The sequence below is a fragment of the Muscardinus avellanarius genome (assembly GCF_963383645.1).
Source record: "Muscardinus avellanarius genome assembly, chromosome: 6".
NCBI classification, from domain to species: Eukaryota; Metazoa; Chordata; class Mammalia; order Rodentia; family Gliridae; genus Muscardinus; species Muscardinus avellanarius.
In genome coordinates this window covers 127,349,290-127,365,497 of record NC_137791.1, presented here as the reverse complement: position 1 = coordinate 127,365,497, position 16,208 = coordinate 127,349,290, and the positions used below count along the sequence as shown (strand labels likewise).

The 16,208-nt window shown below is 40.8% G+C and overlaps 1 protein-coding gene across 6 annotated transcripts in view; it reads right to left on the bottom strand.

Moving 5' to 3' along the window:
• Positions 1 to 15,469, bottom strand: part of LDB2 (LIM domain binding 2) — a gene marked incomplete at both ends in the record, with an annotated part of 388,217 nt that extends 372,748 nt beyond the window's left edge. For all 6 annotated transcript variants that reach the window (XM_080697020.1, XM_080697021.1, XM_080697022.1 and 3 more), the window contains one exon: positions 15,338 to 15,469. In XM_080697020.1, coding sequence (XP_080553146.1) covers positions 15,338 to 15,469 — 132 coding nt within the window. The remainder of the gene's footprint in view (positions 1 to 15,337) is intronic.
• Between the last annotated feature and the right edge of the window lie 739 nt (positions 15,470 to 16,208).

Below are 16,208 nucleotides of genomic sequence, written 5' to 3'. Positions count from 1 at the left end.
GACATCTGGTATTATAGCAATTTATCCAAAATTAACAGTGATAATCTCACATAACAGTTTCATAACTTTCTGTTTTGAAAGAGTCTCTCTAAGTTGCTGAGGGCCTCACTAAGTTGCTGAGGTGGTCCTCTAACCTGAGATCCTCCTATCTTTTTCTCCCAAGTACTGGGATGACAGATCACAGCTGGCCCATACTCAGCAGTCCTGGGCCCGAATATCTGCCTGCAGAGTCCCACTTCACACTGGAGATGTTGCTCTGGTGTGGAGATCTGGTTTTTCCCATCCTAGCAGTTTGGAAACCGAGTCTCAGAGGCCTGAGTTATGCATCCCACACGGGGCAGGGGTCGGCACTGCCTGGCCTTTTCTCTTCCCATGCAGCCTCCTCCTTCATTTACCTACTGCATCCTGTGGGATCCTCAAGCCATGCTGGCTGCTAGCTGAGGGAGTCTCCCCAGCAGCCGTGGTACACCTCCTCTGGTTCCCCATAAGGTTCTTGCTCCTCCAAGTAGGGAAGAGGGCTTGGGATCCTGGGACCCACTGTCTCCAAAGACTGCTGGAAGTTCCCTGGACCTCAACAATGGACAAATTCATGCCACTGGGCAAGTTATGTAACCTTGGCTGATGGTAATTCTGCATCTTTTTAAAAAAATGCCATGAAAATCCATTTTTTGCTTTAGACACACAAGGCTAAAAATAGCTCAGTCAGCCAGGAAGTGTATATAATTCTTCTCTTACGCATCTCCCCATCCACTGATTTCTTTCTCTCAGCTGACAAATGTGCTCCAAGACAGACGTCAGTTAGTCCAACCTGCACAGAAGAAGAATGGGGTTCTTGGGTGGCTACAGAGCGACAGTCTCTCTCTCGTCCATCAAGTCCCTTTGCTCAGTAGTAGAAACTACTGTTGACCGAATTTTTACTATAGTCCAGGTATTGGTCCAAAGACTTGAAGGCCTTATCTTATTACATTCCCTAAAACAATCCTAGAATGTAGAGACTACTGCTGTCCCATTTTTTCAGAGGAGGAAACCAAGACACAAAGAAGTTAACTAATTGCGTCAGGGTTCTGTTTGCACAGCCCGATATTCTATAAAGTGTAAACAGACCAACAACAAAGCTGTGTTGGCATACCAATCCCTTCACACTCTGGCCCCACATACAATCCAGATTTATATCTCATCATATCAGCATCCCACCCTCTGCACACACTCATACAGCACCCAAGCCCAGCCACGCCCAAGTCCTCAGCCTTCTTCAGACCTCACATCACTCTTCAAGGTTGGCTTTCACTGCCTTCTTCTTTTGACCTAAAACACCCTTCCCACCACCCTGGCTACGCTGGCCAATCTCATCCTCTAAGCACTTCTTTCTCTAGAAATCCTTAGTGTTGTTCTCAGTAAGCTTGTCTAACACAGGAGTGCTGCATACTTAATCTCTAAACCAGGGGGGGGGGGAACATATAAAGGAGATGCTCAGTATCCACTCAATACATAAGGCTTAATAATAATAGTTAACATTTGTAAGGCACAGACACCATGCTTAGCACTTTATAAGAATTAACTCTCTTGGTGGGGCTGGGGAGGTAGCTTGGTGGCAGAGAACCAGGCACTAGGTTCTGTCCCTGGAGCCACAAAAATTAAGAAATGAAAGAGAAAGAAAAAATCTCATTAAATCTTTTCTGGGGGAGGAGAGAATAGTGGAAATTAAACTCAAGGGTATTATGCCTCTGAGCTACACACCCCCAGTCCTTTTTTTTTAATATTTTGCAAAAGGGTCTTGCTAAATTGCTAAGGCTCTCCTTATGTTGCTGAGGCTGGCCTAGAACCTACAATTCTTCTGTCTTAGCATTCCAAGTACTACAATTACAGATATGCACCACCATATCTGAATAACTTGATCTTTATAACAACCCAGAGACACAGATTCTATCGATATTCTTCCTATTACCCATGAGGGCAACCCAGGCACATAAGGGTAGATTAACTTACCCAGGGCCACGCAACCAGTTTAGTAAAGAAATAAATTTGCACAACTCAAGAATTTAAGCACTTTATGTGAACCCTGTGGCAAGGGATGTAATCTCACTGCACACCACTTTAGAATAATAGAACCACATATGTGTAAGACTTATTCATAGAATGCATATCACCTGTATAAAAACAGTGATAACTCAGAAACTAATTGCAAAATGGTGGCCTCTGTAAAATGTACCTTTAAAAAAAAAAAAAAAAGATGGCCCTGGGCCACAGAGAATATCAATTGTCATGAATAATACCAGCATGAATAAGATAGTACCTGACCCCAAGGATCTCTTCGATCCAGTGAGGAAAATAAAATAACACTGTACACAATTCATGACACAGCCCACTTTTGGAAGTACCCCTTGAATCAAAGCATCTCCTTGAATCAAAGAGACGTCCTTCAAATCGTTTTATAAATTAACTTGCTATATCCCAACTGGCTGGTTCTAGATCAACACTGACTCTTAACATTAATTCGAGTTCTCTCTTCCCACTACAAATTGTGCAAAAATCTTTTGATGTAGGGGCCTGATACAAGGTTTGCTGCTTCTTCATTCAGAAATAATACAAAAGAAAGAAAAGCAGGGGAATAAAAGGATCCACTCTCACTCAAATGGGGAAGGGAATCTTTCTTAAAAGGCGACAGAGCCTTGGAGTCAAGATATCTGAGTGGTACTAAATGCTAATGGTAATCATAATAAGCTACACAAGTAACTCTTGAATACTAGTGTCCCTCTGCCTTACTGGGGGACTACATGGATTGTTAAGAATACTGGGCTCTTTGAGAACAAATTATGGTAAAAGGGGCCAAGTATTTTTATACATCTGTATAGTGTCAGTTTTTGTTTTTGTTTTTGTTTTGGTGGTACTGGGGTTCCTGGAAGCCCTTCTACCTCCGGGCTACACTCCCAGACCTATTTTATACTTATTTTTTATTTTTGGAAACAGGGTTTCTTAAGTCAGCATGGCTGGCTTTGAACCTGCGCAATCCTCCTGTCTCTGCCTCCCAAGCTCGGGGATTATAAGTGTGCGCCACCACGTCCGGCTTACAGTGTTAATTTTTAAAACATAAACAGATGTATGCATAATAGAGCAACTAGAATGACACTTTAAGAAGACTTAGGACAAGGTGAAATATTCATAATTTTAGTTGAAATTGTTGTATTCAAAAGGATGTTCAATGTTCTCCTAAGCAAATAAATATTTATGTGTATATATATGTATATATATGTATATGTGTGTGTTAAGTATATTTTCTAAAATATTAATAGCAATGTTTACCTGATAAAATTAAAGACTTTTTTTTTATTTACCACCTTACCATTGTTGTAGTTTACAAATATTACATGATAAGATGATGATGATGATGATGATGATGTGTGTGTGTGTGTGTGTGTGTGTGTGTGTGTGTGTGTGTGTTACTGGGGCATTTTATCCCGGGGCATTCTATCTCTGAGCTATACACCCCTACTCCTATTTTTTATTTTTTATTTTGAAACGTAATCTCACTAAGTTGCACAGGGCCTTATTAAGTTGCTGAGGCTGGCCGAGAACCTGTGATCCTCCTGTATCAGCCTCTCAAGTACTGAGATTACAGGCATGCACCACCATGTTCAGCTAAACACTGTTTTTTTAAAATCAAAAGAATGGACATGTTAAAGCTAGGTACACCGCTCTCTTAAATAAGATGGCAAAAAAATCCTAAATGCAAAAACAATAAAGGTTACTGATTTTTTTTTATCATCAATAGCATGATAATAAAGATCAATACTATTTTGAGCCAACTGGACAACTAAAACAGAAGAAAGGCGCTTAGGATACAAATGGTTTAGTAAGACTGAAGTACAAATTAGTAGTTGGTAAGAGTGTTTAGATTTGACTAGTTCTTGGTTGTTACAAACTAGTACCATGACTTGGAAAACCCAAGATTCTATATAAACTGTCAATATTATTTTGTCCAGGTAACTCTGATGCAGATTTGAGTTCTGTACTAGGGAAATCAGGAGTTTAAGTTAGATAACCTATCCTGTCTATTTCAGTCCTGATATTTCAAGATTCAGTTCATGTGTGAATGATAGGCTCCACCAAATCAGAACCTTTCACAGGCAGAGATCATGCATTCACTGCTTAATTTTAATTTCAAGGAAGAAATTTCAGCCAACTGCTGGTTAATGGTGACTGAAATTATAAGGCATAAGGAAGGTTGCCTGTGTGTGTGTGTGTGTGAGTGTGTGTGTGTGTGTGTGTGTGTGTATGTGTGTGTTTGTGTATGTGTGTACTACCAAATGGTCAGACCAGACTTGCTTACTGGTTTAGATTTTGCTTGTCTACAAATTTTCGGTATCAAGATAAAATCATCATGACTCCTAAGACATGACCTCCATTGGAAGAAAATATAACAAGCATCAGCCCCTCCAAAAATAAATGCATAAAATAAATATGCTCACAATCTAATGTTTGTTTTATGCAAGATACTTTTAAAAAGTTGATAACCATTATTATTAACGTGGAAATCTAAAATAAAAATCACAAGGGCCCTGGTTAAGGAAATGAAGTCTTAGAAAGGTTTAGGTCATTTAAAGAATTCAATATAAAATATCAAGCATACTGTTGCATCTGAAAGGAAGGCAGAGACAGGAAAATATCATGCCTTACCCACCTGAGCCCTCTGGCTAGAAAGTCAACACATGGTCCTGCTCAGCACATCTCCTGGTTCCAGCCTGTGCATTTATTTCCATTGTGCTAAGTCTAAGCCACAAGGTGTCACAGTGGATCAGTAGGAGGGCAGTTCCCGGTCCAGACACATAGGTGTGCCTTAGGCTTCACATCGGTGCTGACCCAGCTCCCTGGGGGAAGCCCGTGTTGTGCTACATACTGGGGAGCAGGCCTTTTTGGTCAAGGCCAGCAGCACTCTGCTCTCCAGCCCTTTCCTAGGGCTCCATTTAGACAGCCCCATAAAGGCCCTGGGGAAGGGGAACATTACAGTGTTCTGGTGTCTGCAGTTTCCACCAAGTTCTTAGATGGGACAAGCCCCAATCACACCTTTGTCCCAACATAATGGACATTGTCACAAACATTGATCAACATTTGATACTCAACTATGGGTATTCTAAAGGATAATCATAACCTGGGATGTGAAGGAGATTGTGGGCACCATAGCAAACCATTACTATCTCTCAAGACAGTACACAATTATGTCCCCTCTGCTGTGTAACATTAAAAAGCCCATAGAGTAGCATTTCATACAGTGAGCACACCAAACCCACAGCCTACACACATGTCACTGGAAGTTCTATTCATTGAGTCATGATCTGCCTTGGCAGGTCATGTCAAAGGTATTTTTGAAGGCCAATTTTAGGAAATCAAACACAATTTTTGCATGACTTACAATACTTCATTTGCTGAAAGAAGACAGAGTGAGGGGCAGTATCAGGATTGGAGCATATGATTCCATGACTGCCAGGCAGTTTATGTGCACCAGCCCTTCACAGCACAAAACTCAGGCTAAGAAAACCAACACGCAGAAAAGGTTATGAATTCCCTTAAGATCACACAGAAAGTGGGAGACAGAGCCAGGGTTTGGACCAAATCTGTCTTATTATAAGTCCTAGTGAGGTTCAGGCCAGAATGTTCACTGTAGGTTTCTCTTTTCATTCCAAAGGTAGCAATAAATAATTAAAGGAATGAAGGAAGAAATGAAGAAAAAAAGAAGGGAAGAAAGAAAGAGAGAGAAAGGAAAGAAAGAAATTGTTGAAAAAATGTACATATTTTCTGAATAAGAACAAGTCTCCCTCTTTCCCTCCTCACCCCTTTCTTTCTCTCTCTCTCTCTCTCTCTCTCTCTCTCTCTCTCTCTCTCTCTCTCTGTCACATACACACACACACACACACACACACACACACACACACACACACACCATCCAGTTAGCAAAAACAAAGTTATTACAGACCACAGCATTATATATTGATATAACTTCCCATATTTTCTGTTGTGCAAATCACTTCAAATAAGCTAATTAATGGCCCTGAAAGCACTTTCTTAAAATGCAAAGTGCTCCAGGAAATGCAACGTATTATCATGATTCATATCATAATTCATAGCCACAAGCCCTCAGGTAGAGAGAGAGAGAGAGAGAGAGAGAGAGAGAGAGGTGTAAATAGCAAATGATGTGAAAACACCACTAGAATAAGTGTAATTTTTTTTTTTTTTTTGGTGGTCCTGGGGTTCCTGGAAGCCCTTCTACCTCCAGGCTATACTCCCAGACCTATTTTATATTTTTTTTTTAACATGGAAACAGGGTCTCTTAAGCCAGCGAGTCTGGCTCTGAACCAGCGCGATCCTCCTGTCTCTGCCTCCAGAGCCCGGGGATTACAAGCATGTGCCACCATGCCTGGCATTAAGTATAAATATTTTTAATCAGAAGTCAGGAGATTTTCAACAGATTCACACCACCTGGAGGGCAAAATTCTCTGGTCTACATTCTCTTCACAAAGAAAATCCTCCTTTCTCGGGACTCCTTTCTCTACGGTCAGCTAACACTTACCCACCTATTAGGCTCACAGACTCCCCTCCAACTGGAACTGTAGGCAATTGTTGATAAGGTTCAGGGCAAATTCCAGGGTCAGGCTGCACACTGTTGGGAGGATTCAATTTCCTTTATTCAACAGATTTATTCTGCATATTAGCCATGTACCGTGAGGAATAGGGAAGAGAGCTACGGACAAGACAGCTAAGCCCCTACCACCCTCAGGGGGCTTATAGTCTACTCAGGACTTGAACATGAAGCAAGAAAAAAGCAGCTTGCAGTAACGCCTATGAACTGAGGGGATGGGAGGGGAAGGAGGAAAATGCTAAAGCACATGATGTACTTAGACATATCAAAGTCAATCACTGAGCCAAGCATGAGTAGGAGGGATGGGGAGGGAATATGGTGGGGCTTCAGTAAAGGGCTAATGGGGTGATGTGTGCATGTATGTCTACACAAGTATTTTATCCCATTAAGATAATTGACTACAATGCACCAATAAAAAAACTAAAAAATAATAATAATAATAATAATTTCTATGAATCAAGTGGAGTGGGCACAGCACAAGACAGAAAGTGACTATGGGTTTATTTTAAATAAGAGACAGCAGGAAAGTCTCTCTGGGAAGTGGACATTTAGGTCAACCTACACTGGACCTGCTGTGTGCAGGCTTCTTCCTCCTGGCCTTTACCTTCTTGAGATATCTAACTGGTCGTCTGCAAAGAAAGTCAGTACTGTAACAAATTCTAATTCAAATTCAGTCTCTTGAGAGTTATATGAGTTATTATAAAGGACACCAGTTGCCCATTCTACCACCAAAGCGTGAAATGGCTAGGCAAATTCATGGATCCCAAAGAGGTCTCCTTGTGGCTAGAGTCTCATAAACCAAGCCATCCGGGAAGAATAACCAATAGGGCCTTACAGTTAGAGTGAGGGGTCTAGAGCTGGTCCTAGGTGTGAGAGAAAGCCAGAGTCTTGTGAGCTGATCCGTGCATCAAAAATGTCACTTTACACCAGGGAGGGTGGTACATGCCAGTAATGCCAGTACTTGGGAGGCTGAGACAGGAAGATCACAGGTTGGAGGCCAGCCTCAGCAACTCAGCAAGAATCTGTTTCAAAACAAAAAGGGCTATGGGTCTAGCTCAGAGGTAGAATGCCCCTGGGTTTAGTCAATCGCCAGTACCATATATATATATATATATATATATATATATATATATATATATATAAAATCTTATATATATGTAGTATATAGCATATATTATATATTTTATATGTGTATATATCAACTTGGCTGCTTATGAGGGAGAGTATATAAGGTGGAACAAGGGAGCAGAAATAACTATTTGGAGGCCGTTTCAGTCCAAGATCTTGATATGTCACCAACACCAGGAAGGTCCCTCTTCAGAGAAGTCTGCCCAATCTCCAATGCTAAGCCTTCTCTTTAAACTGGAAAAAGAACACTCCCAGCTTCCCGCTGAGTGTGGCATTACTATGAGGTGGTGGCTGCCAGGGCCACCAACGCTGGTGGGCTCCTGGCTGCTACATACTTCCCAGCAAGCTTCAAGAAAGAAGTGTGAATTGAGGAGTTGGAAGATCTGGCCCCTGGGCATTTAAATCCCTGGAATGTCCATGTGGTGGAGTCTCAAATGGTCTCCCCCTTTCTGAACCTCAGTTTCCTTCTCTCTTAAAGGAGAAGTGGAACTCATGCATCTGAGAGTAGATCTGGGGAGGAGATCTCCCATCTTCTCCAATCTCTGGCTGCAAGGGTAGGAAGGAAATGGCATTTCCTACAAATAATTTCTGCAGAGACAGGATGTGGAGACAGGGCTGCTCAACCTAGGATGTGGAGACAGGGCTGCTCAACCTAGGATGTGGAGACAGGGCTGCTCAACCTAGTGGACCAAATGAGGGCCCTGAGAAGCCCAAACGTGGGATTTCTTTCCCCTCACCTTTCTCTCAGATTCCTAATAAATTACCTGCAAAGGGGGCCAATGCTATGTCACATTCTAATTGTAATTTAATTTTCTAATACAAATATTGGTTAGTGTTGCCAAAAGACGGACACTACCAAAAGTCAAAGAGCTGTTGTGCGTATCCCACAACTGTGTGAAGCAATCAGAACTCCGTTTTTCTCCAGCATAATTAAGAGTCGGAGCCCTGGAAGGAAATAGAAATCAAAAAGAAAGTAAAATATAAAACTTTTAGCCAGATGTGGTGGCACTTTTAGCCAGATGTGGTGGGATTACTGCCTGTAATCCCAGTACTTGGGAGGCAGAGATAGGAAAATCATAGATTTGAGGTCAGCCTGAGCAACTTGGCGAGACCCTGATTCAAAATAAAAAATAAAATAGGACTGGTACTCTGGCACAGGGACAGGATGCCCTTGGGTTCAATTCCCAGTGGGGAGAGGGGGAAGAAACCATGAAATGAAAGAAAGAAAACTTTTAGATGACAATAGGTAATAATAGTCTGCGATTCCAGGGATTCTTCAGATGCAGTGAGTGTATTAGTATTCTTCAATAAGGAATGTGTTTGGGTTATTTGTTTTTTTAATAGCCAGGTTCTATTTTCCATCCCTGATTCTGTCTCCCAGAATTTCCTAAGGCCTCTTTTGAAATCACAGAAAGCATTGGCGTGACAACTGATAGGTTCATCTTAGGAGAATGGAGTCAGCTTCCTAACTACCTCCGAAATCAACCTACCTTGGAAAAACATGAATTAATTCCCACTTAAAAGTTTTTACTGGTGAAATCAGAATCCTCCTAGTATTTGCTACAAGAGGTGCAAGAGCTGAGTAGTTAAGAGTAGGACCTCGGAAGCTGAACTACCATCTATTTGACCTGAGCCAATTTCTTCTACCTATTGACACCCACAATGCACTGCGCCTTGGTCAGTCATGGCGACTCTTGGAAAAGTCGCTTTGCATATTTTTCTTCATTACCCAATCACAAACTGCCGCATTTCCCGATTCTGATACTGGCACTACCTGAAGAAGAGGGATTCTTGAAAGAATGACTGAATTTTGAATATTAATAGTTGGCTATGTTTAGGTGAAAGCGCGCCAGTATGTGCTTGAAATAAAATAAAATAAACTAGGCTCAAGTGGAAAATAAAAGAAAAATGGCACGGTCAGAATACGACGAAAGTATATGGTAGTATGAACATGGTTAAGCCTTTTGTGAATGCAGTATTTTCTGATCTTTCGAAAAGAGATCGCATTTTGATCAATTATATCTTGAGATTCACCAACCAAACACAAATAGGTAAGTTAATGAATCTGGCCCCTGGCCATTTATAAAGTTGGATGCTTGTGGTTGTTTGCTTTATGTTTTGTTTGCTTGCTCAGAAAAGGGGTGCTCTGTGTCCCTCATGAAAAATGAGTTAACGTGGACAATTGTAATAAAAGGAGATTTATGGCCCTGTCTTCCATACCATTTAAATTAATTTCTTTCTAAAGCTCCAACAAAAAAAAAAAGCTAAATGCTTAAAAAACGCATAGCACTTACATCCTACATCATAATTTACACACCAAAAAGGGAGAAATTTAAATGTGCATTGATTTTAAGCTGATAAGAATCTGTGTTGAATGGGAGTTGAAAGATTTTTTTTTTTCCTTCTTCTTCTTGGCCTCCTAGGAATAGTTACTTTGCAGCAATTTTTAATTAAAAACAGTTCCCATAGTAAGAAAATAGGGGAGAAAAAAGACTCCAGGAAAATAAAATCAGTCCAAGAGTCCTGCAATTTGTTTTCTGAGGCCATTTAGAGAGCCTGAAAAAGAAGAAGTTTGGAAGTTCTCATTTTTAAAACTGCACTTTTGGTTTCATTTAACATTTTCAAAATAGCTTTCTTTACCACCACCAATCCCCCTCCCCCATCCTTTACCAACCCCCTTCTAAAAACTGAGGAAGTTCCCTTTTAACGCTGAAAATCATTGATGCACATTTGAGAGCCAGCAACATTTTTCTTTCTAAATTTCTAGGAAGGGGGGGAGGAACTCCCAAGTTATCACAAAGCATTTTTCTTTTTTTTCTACCTATCCAAAATACCAAATCTCATCCTAACTAGATTCCATCTGAACATCAGTGATACTGAGCTATTTCATGAATAAACATGATGTTACAACATAAAACCCTGTGACCAAGTATATAAAAATGTAGCTGAAAGGAAGGACAGAGAAAACCCCTCCCCTCGCAGCTCCTCCCCAGGAGGGGAGAGTCCGGCAGAGAAGGGGTGGAAAACAGCAGATTTAAATTTCAAGGTCTTCCAACATTTTGTTCGCATTAAATCTTGTAAAACTAAGCACTGTGATTCTAATAAAATCCTCTTCGTGTGAATCGCTTCCGATTGGAATCACAGTTTTCTCTTTTGGAATGGGATATGTAATATTGACAAAAGAAAAACAAATCTCAAAACAGAAGGGAACTCACATTCTCCTGGTGTTTGATGTTATTTTATTAAAATTAGCATGGTGCCAACGTGAGAAAATACATAGACTTAAAAATATCTTCCTGGGAATGAAGACATTTTTGGTCAACTGAATGAGGAACCAAGATAGAGAAAACTTATCTACAGTAACGGATTTTTATAACTCTACTTAATAAACTTTTTTAAATGCAGTAATAACCCAATATTAGTTAAATCCCTACACTTAAAAAAATGACCACTATGCTGTTTCTCAGATAATCATGCTTAGATTTTTGTCTCATAGCCCAGAACTCAGGAAATATATATATATATATATATATATATATATATATATATATATATATATATTGTTTCTGTTTGTGTTGAAGCTTTTCACAGAATAAATTCTAAAGTCTTTAGACCATATTTTTATATCCTCTAGCTGCCTGTTCTCTGTGTGCAATATTAAACTGTATACTGGTACAGTTGTATTCTTCAAAAATACATTTGGCATGAAAGACCATTCAAATATATGAATTTTGGAAGACATCGGGTCAATTTATGGTAGCATTCACAATGGAAAATGTAATCTTTTTTCTACTGCCTAGGAATTATAGTGAACAACAGCAATAACCAAAGTTTATTTTAATTTCATTTTAAAGTGGGAGGGGTACTCAAAGCAATCCACTGAGATTCTAATGTTGCAAAGAGATTTTTTACTTTTCCAGGATACCCAGCAGCATTTAAAATATAGTTTTGTTTTTGCTGTTTGACTTTTAATGCATTCATTTTCCTTTAAAAAGGAGCAAGGTCCTATAATCTTAGATGCTGGCATTTCTTTGCTACAAAGATTAGGAACCTAAATGACCTTATGATAAAACCAATGTTGGGGTGGGGGCGAACCCCTCAAAGGGATATGACCACAGAAACTGGAACTCCACAGGAGGTATCAAGCTTTAAGTCAGATTCCAGTTTCTCCTAGAGGGTGCTAATCCCAGGTTGTCTCTGTTCTTTTATCTACTCTGATCTTGTGTTGTCTAGTCAGCAAATGTTAATTGAGTATCTACTTTGTGCTTCATTTAAACAAGAGATAGGGTCAAGCCTTCAAGTTTTTTCCTGGGTTACCAGGTTGCTCCAGTACTCTTGGTGACTTTGAACTAAATATCATGAACAAAATAATAATAATAATAATAATAATAATAATAATAATAATGTTCATGCTCTTTATTTCGTAATACTCTCATACTAAAGAAAACTTATCTGAATTTTCAAATTAAAGAGGCACTGCAAGTAATTTGCAGATGAGGAGGAAACCAAGATCTACCTTCCCTAGTTAGAAAATGGCAGGAGTTAGAAATAGAATTAAATCCTAAACCTCTCCTTAAAACTAACACTACCCAAAGTCTGAAGGATTTTGATTTGATTTAACTGGAAGAAGTGCCCCCACCCCAATAGAATGCTCTTGGTATCACCCATGGAAGGAGAGTCAGTTGGTAAACATCATGGTTCTTTAGTAATTTCTTTCCATTAAAAATAGGCGGATCCTAGGCAATTTCTACAAATGTATTTTCTTCATCACAACTTGATTTCCTGTACTTTTCTTTCTAGCCAAGTCTATGTTTCCAAAAGGAATGGAGAACATAGAGTTTACCAAGGGGCGTGTGTGTGTGTGTGTGTGTGTGTGTGTGTGTGTGTGTGTGTGTGTTATTAAGAGTTAAAGAAAGAGTTCATGGGAATGCTATGTACTGTATTAGTTGGAACTAGGAGGGAGAGAAAGAAGCGAGAACATCCATATGGTGATATGTATCAGTTAAATTTTAATCATTCAACAATCCATTTGATTATTTTGTATGTGTACACCAGTTGATAATTCTCATGACTATCCTTGCATTTTATTGTGAACAATCTGCTTCCAGGGGTCAAAACATCTTTAGCATAAATAATTAGTGTTGGTAAAGGCACAGTTGGTACAACTTTTCATAAAGTTTCTCCCTGTTCCCAGGTAAACATCATGACAAAACCTGAACATTTAATGTTAATACTTGAATATCTAAGGAGCAGTTGTATGATTCTCTTCTTTTTCCATGGGTAATGAAAACCAATTTATAGAGTTAGGTTTATGACACCATTTATTGCTTCGCAGTGACCAAAAGATATGTTGGGGTAATTATTTGGACGATTATATATATATATATATATATATATATTTTTTTTTTTTTTAAAAGACCTAGTAAGAGAGGAAATGTACAAGAGTTAGTTCTAGAACATATTAGAAAATAATTTGCAGGGTTTTATTGTTACAGAGAGATTTTAAAAAGCTTTAAGATGTGTCATACAGGTTTTCCTTTTCCAGCTCTGAAGCTTTCTTTCAAACTCAGAGCCCAGATCTCAAAGTTAGGAGTTACTGGGTTTAACTCTCACAAAAGATAATGTGTCATTTTTTTAGAAATAAACTACTAACAGGGCACTTTCCAAATGTCTTGCCTCAGACCCCAAACGAAGGTGAGGAGCTTTAGCATCCTGTGGATTTTTCTGAGGGCCAGGGTAGGAGGTCTCAGAGCAGCCTTCCAGCTCAGAGCTGCCCAGGGCTCTGAGGGGGCACAGGGCACCCAGAGCTCAGCGACAGCTCGCCTGGCCTCCTCACTGCAAGAGGATGGGGAAAATCCCCAGACAAGGCCTTAAACTTTCTAAGATGTAAGTTGGAAGGTTTATTTTTTAAATCTTGTTGCTGTTCAAGAACTGAGCCATAATGGTCTCTGGTCTCTTTGTAAGAAGTAAGTGTGCATTATAAAAACTTTTATTTTTTCAAATTTTGCATTGCAATTTTAATGTGTGCCTGAACTTTCAGACATGTTCCAACCTCCTAATTCTGAAAGCAGGGCATGTCAACTGATCGTTTATACAGGAATTTAAGATTCCAGCACACAGTTGCGAAGATCTGAATGGAAACCACAAATTGTAACACACACACACACACACACACACACGCACAGCAACACACAAACAACACATGCAAATATCATTTACTGCCAACAGCTCGCCAGCCGAAGCAAAACAAGAGTTTACACTCTGTAGAAGCTACTGCTTTCTAGAAAGAGCCACAGCACTAGCAATTATATTTAGCATCTATGGTATATTAACATGTAAATATGATGAGGGCAACCCAACGTTTAGCAAACCCCAAGTCCTTGTCCAGCACTTAGCCAATCAGAAAGCAGGTCACATCTTGTTGGCCATATTAAATACATTAAATGTCACAAATTCTCTGTGGCTCCATTGACAATTCAAGCAAGTGTGTTTTATTTTATAATACAAACTTAATCGACTCCCTTCCCAGAGTTAAAAGTCAATCTTCAATCTAACATTTCACCAAAGCTGTTCCCCAAGAAACTGCCTGGAATCAGTCCTCTGGGTATTTGTACTCTGCAGAGAAGACTCAATTTGGGGGGATTTCTACTTCCTAGAGTGACTTTGTTGTACCTTTAACAAACTCCTTCTCCGGAACACTTCAACACAAAGCCCTAACTTACAGGCAACTGGACCTCCAGCAGCAAACACCCCCCCCCCCCAGCCCAGCTAGCCCAGGCAGCACAGAGGAAAAAGTCAACTGACATTAAATATTTAAATTGCAGGAGGCCGGTCTGGAGTTTTACATTTAGAAAGTTCTGAAAGTTCTGGTGTCTGTGTTCCCGGGGCTTTCTAGGAGGCTCAGAATCTCTCAGGCACAGAATCACAAATGTGTAAAACCTAAAGCTGCCTTGAACCCTGAGCCAGCTCCTGTCCTGAGGAGGCACAGCCTTCAGCTAGAGGAGAAAGTGTGGAAGCCTTTTGCCTCAAGCAACTGGTTTCTTAATTTAACACGGAAATATATACACATGTGTCCCTCCAGGGCTAGTTCTGCAAAAAGTATATAAGGCTACTTTTTGGACGCTTTACCTAGATTTAGATGACTTTGAAAAACACAGGTCAAAAGCAGACTTCCTCTGGAAACTGTCATCTATTTATCTATAACAAAATTTGGATATACATATATACATCCAAATGCAAATGATCACAAAAACCCCTTGTTATTAAATCTCAAGAAACAAGACCAGAGTCCTGGGCAAACAGCCTATCTGGAGACCCAGCATGTGAATAAAGTGCCTGGTTGTATATTTCAAGATTTGGGCAGAAACTGTCCCCTCTCCAAGAGTTGCTGTCCCTGCAAACGCAGCGTTCAAACTAGTGGCTCCATCCCGGGGCACTCATTTCCATGTACGTGGTAGTAGCTGGTGGGACACTTCCCATAGAATTCAGCCAGAAACCCCGGGAAAAGCCCCGTGCACAGTTAAAAAAAAAAAAAAAAATCATCATCCTCAAACACACAGCTAAGGTTGGGGCACTTACCTCCGTGCGAGACTGCAGTCTCTTGTTCATCTCAAAGATTCGGTACTCTGGCTGAACCATGTATGGTGTATGTCTCCTATAAAATGGGCCGAAAGGAGAAGAATAGAAGGGGTCATGCGGCGTGCTGGACATCTTGCCTGCTTGTCGGAAATCAAGCTAAACAGAGTATCAGTAACGTCCATGCAGAGCACATGGGCTGTGTTCTTCCCAGTACAAAGTAGACGCACGCACAGGCTCACACGGGGGGGCAGGCAGGCAGGCAGGCGGAACGCACAGGCTGGGGAGTGCTGGGGAGAGGGAGGGAGCGAGCAGGCAGGCAGGGAGGGAGGGAGGGAGAGAGAGGGAGAGGGAGCGCAGCGCGGAGCTCGAGAGGCAGAGGGAGGGAGGGAGGCTGGGAGGGAGGCGGAGAGGGAAGGAGGGAGGGAGAGAGGGACCGAAGCTGGATAGAAGCACCATTGCTTGTTTTTTAAAGAAGCGGTTTATGGAGGGGTCATTTCCTGTCCACACTGTAGACTAGTTCAGAAATATAATTCTCCTCCTAGCCTGACAAGAGGGCTAAGGTTGAGGTTTAATTTTTTTTTTTTTCTTTCTTCCCCCTGCCCGGACCCTGTGCAACCTGATTGCTAAGCTTGTTAGCCCAGAGGTGGTTTAAACCCACCTGGGCTACTGGCCCCAATTGGCCACACTTGAAATGGATCAGAAATGTAATTACCACCCAATACAAGAAGCAGGGGCGCTGGGGTCCTCCACACCGGAGCTGGGGAGTCCTATTCACTTGGGAAAGAGATCTCTCTGGGGTCTCATCTCTCCAAGGAGTTTAAGCTTTCCTTTGCCCTCCTCCCAGAGAGCTGCTTAGGTCCCCTGCCCCCAC